At 47.3% G+C, this 9,552-nt stretch overlaps 1 protein-coding gene across 1 annotated transcript in view; it reads right to left on the bottom strand.

The window, feature by feature from the left end:
• MARVELD3 (MARVEL domain containing 3) overlaps window positions 1–9,552 on the bottom strand; it is a 30,981-nt gene that overhangs the window by 8,744 nt on the left and 12,685 nt on the right. Inside the window, exons 2-3 of the mRNA XM_023514095.1 lie at window positions 8,527–9,113; window positions 5,836–5,951 (exon numbers count right to left, since the gene is read on the bottom strand). Coding sequence (XP_023369863.1) covers window positions 5,836–5,951; window positions 8,527–9,113 — 703 coding nt within the window. The remainder of the gene's footprint in view (window positions 1–5,835; window positions 5,952–8,526; window positions 9,114–9,552) is intronic.

Raw genomic sequence — 9,552 nt, 5'->3', positions numbered from 1 at the left:
ATAGTACATGACCTGAGGAGAGGAGAGGAGTAAGTATCAAAAGAGCAAAGCGACCTGCCCCACGGCAGGCACAGGAAGGTGGTGGGAGAAATCAGGTCGGGCAGCAGAAAGAAACGCACCCTATATGGAAGGGCAAGAACATTCCACCCCCTGCCTCTCACCACTAAAAAGACGAAGAAACTATTCCCTCTTTATACATGTTTTGTGGCTATTAGAATTGGTAAGAGGAGCGTTCTCCAAATTCTCCTCCTGAGGTGAGAGGGTCCCTTGAGCTCAGGAGTTGAAAACCAGCCTGAGGAAGACGGAGTAACTGAGCATTGTGGCAGATGCCTGCAGTTCCAGCTACTCAGGGGACTGAGGCAGGAGATCGACTGAGCTCAGGAGTTTGAGGTTGCTGTGAGTGAGGCTGATGCCATAGCTAGCCTGGGCAACAGAGTGAGACTCTGTCCCCCGAAAAAGGAAAAGACATTAGAAAAAAGCATGGACATCATATATCAAAATGTTAATTACGGTTTGTATGTATTAAAAATAGGAAAAATCAAGATAAGCCATAAGACTTACCAAGTTAAAAAAAAATTGTCTTACTGTTCTTAGACTTGAACTTGAATACATCGTAAAGTTTACTATTGTTTTCTTTAGTTTCCCTGAAGAGTGTCTCTAGGCTGTGATATTTTCCCAGAGCTGGATTGTTTCAGGACCCTTGGCTTCTTTTTTTTTTTTTCTTTTTTCTTTTATTATTATTATTTTTATTAAATCCTAGTTGTGCACATTAATACTATCATGGGGTACAGTGTGTCAGTTCCATATACAATTTGAAACATTCTCATCCAATTGACCCTTGGCTTCTTTAGCATGGAAAGGAAAACTGGCTTCTTGCAGCTTATTATTTATTGAAAGATAACTTAGACTCAAGAAAATGTCCCATGTTAAGCATACAGTGTGATGAGTTCTGACAAATGTGTATAGCGTGTTATATACCATCACCTAGACACAGAACATGGATCATCAGCCCAGAAACTTCCCTAGTTATGAATACTTTGTGGTCAATTCCTTACCTTGCTCCTCAGCCAACTGCTGATCTGCTTCCTCTCTTGGAGATTAGTTTTGCCTTTTCTTTTTTTTTTTTTTGAGACAGAGCCTCAAGCTGTCCCCCTGGGTAGAGTGCCGTGGCATCACAACTCACAGCAACCTCCAACTACTGGGCTCAAGAGAGTCTCCTGCCTCCGCCTCCCAAGTAGCTGGGACCACAGGCGCCTGCCACAATGCCCAGCTGTGTTTTGGTTGCAGCCATCATTGTCGTTTGGTGGGCTGGGCTGGATTTGAACCCCCCACCTTAGGTGTATGTGGCTGTCGCCTTAGCCACTTGAGCCACAGGCGCCGAGCCAGTTTTGCCTTTTCTAGGATGTCATGTAAATGGAATCACACAGTTGTGTTTATGTGCCCTTGTGGGCCTGACTTCTTTTGCTCAGCATAATATACAACTGGGTGTTTCTGAGCAGGAAATTGTACATTCAGGAACAGTTCTGGGTTCGTTGATTTTACAGGATCCATCCATCAACATCTCCCTGGTTTTAGGTAACCAGATTTTATGCCTGGGTCCAGCTGGTCTCTTTGTGAAGCTGTGCTACATCTTCTACCCATTCTCTAATTGAAATGATGCTCTCTCAAGTATTAGTTTTGTATTCTATAACTTTCTCCCCAAATGCAAACAGTGTTATCATTTTTAATCACAAAAGTTACACTTACTTATTGTTAATGAAGAAAATGTAGATGAAAATATAATGTAAAAATTGTCTATAATCCAAACAAATTAAAAAAACACTGTGAACACTATGTTTTTTCCTGGACTTTTCTATCATATACAGTAGAACTTCTGTAAGTTGACCACTCAAGGGACTGTAACAAACTGGTCAACATAAGGAACTAGGCGTACTGGACTGATATGTACTGCTGCATGTCCAGTCTATGAAAGTGAGGTCAACTTAAGGGAAATTGTCAGTGTAGGAAGGTGGTCAACTATGGAGGTTCTACTGTATTTATAATTTTTGTTGTTCATTTGCAAGGTTCTGGTCTACCTACTATTGTGTAACCTACTCTTTCACTAAGAATATAGTGTGCATATTTTCCTGAGTAAATATAATTTTTTTATCTTGGTAAATAAAAGTCTACTTCATTCATTTTAAAGGATGTATAGATTACCACTTATTTATTTAAATCATTCCAATGTAAAGGACATGTAGGCTGTCTCAATGTTGTGCTATGTGGGAGAATGTCTTTCTTTCCTTTTTTTTAAGACTGTTTGTCTCACTCTGCCTGGAATGCACTTGCATGGTCACAGCTCACTGCGGCCTCCAACTCCTGGATTCAACTGATCCTCTGGCTCAGCCTCCCAAAGTGCTGGGATTAGGGGGGTGTGCCGCCACACCAGCCAGAATTTCTCAATAGAGTGTTGGAAGGACTAGACACCCCTCCTCACTAACACCTTGTTCATCTTTTAGGTTTAGTAGAACCAGAAAAGAATCACTAGCAACTGGGAAGATAGCCAGTGTCATCCTTAACAACAAAGGCCCAGAGGCTCTCCAGGACTTCTGTGTACTCAAAGGAGCGCTCCTCACTCCTCGAAGGGATCTGATTCTCTGAGTCAGTACCTCTCATTCTCCTAAGAAGCAGGGGTTCATTTTAGGTCATTCCTTCCCCTCACTTGGGCTGAATCATTCTGATCTGTTAATGAGTTAACACTCTTAAAGTCAACCATACTCAGCCACAGTTTGGAATCTTAAAATAAGCTCAGTCCAGATAAATACTGGATTAGGGTGTTAAGTAATATAAAAAAGGGAGTACACAGAATATAAATTGGAAAACAACTACATGCTACTTTCCACCCTGAACCTTTTCAGTGTGATCACGAGTAAACACCACTGGCCATGGAGGGGCCAAGAGTCTTTCCCTCGGGCTCTGATGGACTGTGCTCTCCACTCTCCCAGCCTGGCCAGTACACTGTCCCTCTGAAATGTTAACCCAGAAAACTCCAAAACCTAAATCTCAAGTAAGAGGTGAGCACTACTGACCACAGAAATTACAACTATCTCTGGAGAAAATAAAACTTGTAAAGACACTCTGCAGTCACGGCTAGAGGCTGAAGGCAAAACCTTCGTGATGTGAACCTGAGGGTCTAAGGTGAGAGGAAATAACAAAAGGGACGGGAGAAGCTGCTCCAAGTGCAGACAGGGGCCCAGAGAGGGGAGCGGAGAACGTGTCTTCCTACCAGGGTACTCACAACTCCTCACTTGTCCTTCCAAATAATTAATTAAATGAACGCAATCTACACATGCACAGGATTCCCGGGTCACCCAATACTTGCTTCTGTAGTTGCCTTTTATCTGATCTTCACCCTCAGCGCCTTTTTCCCATATGAGTGAATTTGGTGTCCTCAGTGTCCCAGTAAACTTTCTAAGGGTGAAGCAAAGCTCGGACTTCAGGCTCTCTCTAGGGAGGCAGAAAGGGCCAAAGCTGCCTCTCATGTTAGCAAGTTTGCTGTAGGGAGACGTGATTTCACTGGTAAGAAAAAGAAGTCACAAAGGACCTACTCTAAGACAGGTGAAAAAACTTGCCAGTGACCTTTATCCAGGCATCTATTTCCTGCTTGAGACAAGTTCCTGGTGTTTAATCCCTGTTTCTCTCAGCGCAATACTGCACTGTGGTTATTTATTTTAAGACAGAGTCTTACTTTGTAGCCCAGGCTAAGCATGCTATGGTGTGATCATAGCTCACTGTAACCTCAATCACTTGGGCTCAAGTGATTCTCCTGCCTCCGCCTCAAGAGTAGCTGTGACTACTCATGGGCCATGACACCTGGCTAATTTTTCTGTGTTTGGTAGAGACTGGTTTTGTTCTTGCTCAGGGTGGTCTCAAACTCTGGAGCTCAAGGGATCCTCCTGCTTCAGCCCTCCAGAGGCTAGGAAGCCCCAGTGCCCGGCCGGCACTGTGTATTTATATGAGTCCCTGCATTCATCATTCTTTATAAGACCTCATTTGTTAGCTTCTGATAGCAGAATCATTCTGTCACTATCTTAACTTGGAAACCTAAACCTCTAGGCTCAAAACCAAATAGCTGGAAGCAATCAGGCTAAATCAAGGTGTTTTGTTCAGAACTGTAAGCCCTACCCTCTCCTCAAGGCAAATCAACCACAGAAGAAAAAGTACCTTTATGAAGAATCTGTTAACTAGCCTCTGGCTTATTCTTGTTATTTATGTCATCAAGGAAGAAAGGAAGGTGCACAGCAATAGTTTTCAACCAGCGTGCTGGGCTAAGAGAGGATCTTCCGTGTTCCGTGAAAAATTTTAAAGATCATTAAATTATTTTCAAAGGAAGTTCAAAACACAGTAAATACATACTTTTTTTTTTAAGTCAGAGTCTCACTTTCTCTTTCAGTAGACTGCCATTGCATAATAGCTCACAGCAACCTCAAACTCTTGGGCTCAAGCGATTCTCTTGCCTTGGCCTCCTGAGTAGCTGGGACTACCAGCACCTGCCACAACTCCTGACTATTTTTAGAGATGAGGTCTTGCTCTGGCTCAGGCTGGTTTCCAACTTGTGAGCTCAGGCAATCCACCCACCTTGGCCTCCCAGAGTGTTAGGATTACAGGCGTGAGCCACCATGCCTGGCCTCTTTTTTTTTCTTTCTTGATCAACATAATTTAAGTGTGCCATGGAAGTTTAACTGTGGGTTCCAGTGTGTTGTGAGATAAAAAAAAAAAAAGAAAATGTTGAAAAACACGGGCCTAGAGTAAACCATTTGAGGCCTCAGAGCAGTGATTCTCAACCTTCCTAATGCTGCGGCTCTTTAATACAGTTGAGAACTGCTGCCTTAGAGGCAGGCTCTAAGTTTCAATTCATGCTCTTTTACTTAAGAGCTATATGACTTTGAGTAACTTACTGTATTTCTCTGAACCCCAGGAGTTGTTGAGAGAGTTAAAGACAATGAGATTGTGCCAACATATGTAACCTGGAGTGATGATCCTTGCATCAGGATTGCCAATTTCCTGTAATCCTATAATCATGTACATCTTCATAATCAACTTGAGATACATTTTCAGGTATGGCCGCCTTCATTTCTTTCCCTTGGGCTGGGTTGTTTTCTCCCTTAGTTACACAGAGTTTAGGAAAATGTCTCACTAAGTCACGTGCCCTGTAAGGGGTGTACTCTGACAAACCAGATTTTCTTCATTGCCTGCAAGGCCAAGACAGGTGGTAGGAAGGGAACCCTGCGAAGCCACATTTGAAGTGGACACATGATAATAGCTAAATGTTTTTCAGACTTTGGGTCCTAAATGAACATAGGTTTTTTTTGTTTTGTTTTTCATGAAACATTAAAAAGATAGAGCACTTGGTAAGTAACAGGATTAACTGTAGTTTCATTTTTGTTTCTGTCTCTGTGTGTGTGAAGTTGATCTTAATGTAAAAATACATTTCTTACTGTGGATCTCAGTCAATAAAGTTTAAAAACCATTGACTGGGCATCAGATCTCCAGGGAGACTGTTTGCTCTGGTCCACATGGCTCGAGCTGTAAGCTGGCTGCCCCTGCCAGGTGATTAACTCAGCCCACTTGGCGTGTTCCCTGGAGCCTGAGATCGGCAAACATGGCTGCCTGCCCCTCCAGGCCCTGGGGTATGTTGAGGGGAAGCACAAGTCAGACGTTCCTGCCTTTCTTGTTTTAGAAAATAAGAACCTCATGTAGATATGAAACCAGAAATGCAAGGAACCCAAAGGGAAAGTCTTCTTGAATTTTTGCTTCACCAGCTCAGAATGTCAAACTGCCTCTGATATGACTCACCTCTCCCAGTGCACAGGTATCTGCATTTATGGCATTCCAGGAGTCCTTCTGCCTCTGACTGGTAATATTCCACGTCCTCGGGGTATGGGGACAGATATCTCCCTGAAGGGAATTCACTATAATCAGAAAGGATACACAGTGGTTAGGGGGCCTGTAATTTGATAGCTTGTTCAGTATCAGAACTCTTGACTCCTCAGGCAAGGCCCAAACATTAAAGGACATGCAGAACAGAAACAAAATTCGCCAGAGTGTCATACTCAGAGAATTCTCTGGTTTAGTGACCCCACAGGACATCCAAACACTTGGCATAACTCCGCTAGCTACCCACATGACACCACCTCTGATGCTGGCTTGTCTAGCCAGGTAGTGGGGACCTACCCTCTCAGTGCAGCATGGACCAGGCCTTTCACAGCTAGCCAGCACCTCCATGACTCTGATGCCCAGAGGCTGCTGTTCTCAGTCTTCCATGGGCAATCTGGGAAGCGCTGAGTCAGCAATAATTCCCCAGGTGTGTGGATGCTACAGGCAACTATTGACATTGTCATATCATTTCTTCCTCTGCCAACCCTGGCATTTTTCCTGTTCATTTTTTCCAACTTGTATGTAGCACATCCCAGGCTTTGTCCAAGATACAACAGGGGACCTGCATTCTACCAACTGGTCTCCAGAGATCTTTCAAGAATATCACATTTCTTAGGATTGAAATTCTTTTTTTTTTTTTTTTTTTTTTGAGACAGAGCCTCAAGCTGTCCCCCTGGGTAGAGTGCCCTGGCATTACAGCTCACAGCAGCCTCCAACTCCTGGGCTCAAGCGAGTCTCCTGCCTCCGCGTCCCAAGTAGCTGGGACCACAGGCGACCGCCACAGCGCCTGGCTATTTTTTGGTTGCAGCCGTCATTGTTGTTTGGCGGGTCCGGGCTGGGGATTCGAACCCGCCACCTTAGGTGTACGTGGCTAGCGCCTTAGCCGGTTGAGCTATAGGAGCCGAGCCAGGATTGCAATTCTTTACGATTTTTAGCATACATAGGAGGCCCTTTCTCATCTCTCTAGATACAGCCACGGTGAACTGTCCCCTTCCCCCACAAAAGATAACATGCTCTCCCATGCCTCATGGTCACTGCAGAAGTTAATCCTCTGCTTGGAACATGTTCCCCTCCTCCAACCCAGTGTCCCCCTTTGCTCCTTCTCCAGAACTTAGCTTTGAGGTTATCTTCCCCCAGAAAAATTTCCCAGCCCTGTCAGGAACCCAGCTCTGTTCTCTGCAAGTCTGAGTTTGTCCTGCAGTGATGGTGCCACACAGCAGCGCTCAAATGGCCCATCTACCTGTCAGTGTCCTGTGGCAGAGTCTGAACACCCTCAGGGTTGATCTCTGGAGCCCACGGCCCAGCATCCTGACCATTAAATATAAGCTTGTTAAGTGAAGGAAAGACAGAAACAAATTACCTATTGATTTCAAAAAACTAATGGGCAGTAACCCAAGGAAGCAAAAAGCACAAGTATTCCCTTCACTTATTTTGGGGTGGGGGGAACTGGGACGCTGGTTTATAAGGAAAACTGAAAAGGTTGTTATAGATACTCCCAGCTGATGCAGCTGCAAGGCAGTGTGGCTTGAGGTGGGGAACAAGAGCTAGTGCCTGTGATTATTGGGACACACCCTTTGTCCTGCTAGTTGGTTTTAGATAATGTAACATAAACTCAGGATAGTAGCTTTGCCATTGTGTGGACACAACAGGGAAAGAGACTGGGCTGAGCCACCAAGTCCTATAGCAGGGGAGAGCCTGATTCCTCCTCAAAAAGAAGCCAGGTTTCATAAGCCAGGAGCAGTCTGGACTCAGGACCTGTCTGTCTCCTTGTGGGAACCGGCAGGGGCAACACCCCATCTAGTCACAGTTCCCAGCACTGAGCACAAAATCTGTGCATTCAGTGGAGAAAGAAAAAGACCAGCTCCCTGGGGGCCTGTGGGACGAGTCCCCTCTCTCTTATCTTCGCTTTCACCCCCAGCTCACAAAGTCCTCCAGAGTATCCTGATGTTCTCGCCTCACAAGGGCTTATGGGAATTCTTTGTGCTCCCCCAAGCAGGGATGACAAAGTTCATCCAGAAGGGTGAGGTCTCAAAAGCAGAAAGACCTATCAGACAAAGGAGAAACAAATCTGTGCCCTTCACTGGGAATTTTAGGTAGACTTAGTTCTTTGGTTAAAAGTGTAGTTTCTCTCCCTTGTCTGTCTGGGAAATGTACATACCCCGGGGTGGGGGTGGGGATGGGGGCAACATATTAACTTCTCATTGGGCCGACTCTATAGGACCCGGCCACCAATGGAAGGCTGATTTTGGAACACAGGACAGGGCTCTAAAGCCTCAAGGGGCAGTCCTGTGACCAGGCGGGGGAGGGTCAGGGAGGAGCCTCGGGTCCCCCACCTACCTAACCTCCTTCCCACGCCCTCCCTTTCCCGTCCCAGAGACCTCTCTTCCTCTTTACCTGCCACCCCCACCCCCGCCTCCGCCACTAACAGGGAACAGGGATGGTTAGTCCTTGCTTTGTTAATCGGGTTCCAGGGCCACCACAAAGTTTTCCTTTCCCGACAGGTCGCCTCTAAGAGCACACAAGGGGGAAATGGCATTTCTTTCTTCAAACCGGCGTCCCAGCACCAGTGGCGCAGGCTGGCCTTCCACCGGGCCCTCAGCCCCACCTCACCTTTCGGGGTGGCTGCGCCCTAGACCCTCCTTCCGCAGGGGCGGCAGCTCCGGGGTGGCCCCAGGCGCGGGCCAGGGGGGTGGGGCTGTGTCCCAGGTCCGGCCCCCGGGAGCGTCCCGCGTCCGGCTTTGGAGGGACTCTTCCCAAGCTCGTTGTTCACCTGTGCGGTGGCCTCGGTCCCTGCGTCTGTCCTCGCGGGGGCCTCGGTCCCTCTCCCTGTCTCGGTCCCTCTCCCTGTCTCGGTCCTCTCGAGAGTTCCTGTCCCTCCTCTCGTCCCTGTTTCTCTCCCTGCGCGGGTCCCGGCGTCTGTCCCGCTGTCGCTCGGGGTGGCGATCTCGGTCTGGGTGGGGGCGCCGGTCCTGGTCCCGCTCTCTCGGCCGGGCCCGGGGCTCGCGAGTCCCCGACATACCTTCCAGGGCCCGATTCCGTGTTCCACCCGAGGGCAACAACCAACCACAAGTTTCCCAGGCAGGTGGCCCGGGGACGGGGCGGGGCGGGCAGCTCACCTGTGCGCACGAGCGCCAGCTCCGCGCCCAGCCCGGGGAGCGCGCCCCTGAGTGCGCAGGCAGGGGCGCCCCTGTGCTCGGCTGGGGGTCCGGCGGGAGGGGTGCGAGTGTGTTGGAATGGGGGCTGGGCTATCGCTGCTCTAAACCGGCGGCAATGACAATGACCATCTGCCCCAAAGTAACCCCTTGGTGACTGGCAAAGTGGGCGACCCAAGGAATCCGACTTTGGCCACCTGCCGTGGTTCAGCTTACATAGCACATTGGATTAGCTTTCCCACAGGGTAACCACATGCACTCTCTTATTCATCCATCCGCACATCCTGCCACACATCTACCCATTCACCCATCCACCCACCGACACACTCATCCATCCGTCTACTCATCTCCCTTCCTCCCTCGCCTGTTATTCTTACAACAGTTTTGCTGCAGAGAGCTTGAGGCCAGTTCATCTATTGCAATAGCCTTGGACTCAGATAGTGTTTTTAATTTTATTTATTTTATTATTATTATTATTATTATT

The sequence above is a fragment of the Otolemur garnettii genome, unplaced genomic scaffold, assembly GCF_000181295.1.
Source record: "Otolemur garnettii isolate 467f Iridium unplaced genomic scaffold, OtoGar3 scaffold00047, whole genome shotgun sequence".
Classification (NCBI taxonomy): Eukaryota; Metazoa; Chordata; class Mammalia; order Primates; family Galagidae; genus Otolemur; species Otolemur garnettii.
The sequence above is the reverse complement of the archived record's forward strand: the minus strand, read 5'-3'. Positions and strand labels throughout refer to the sequence as shown.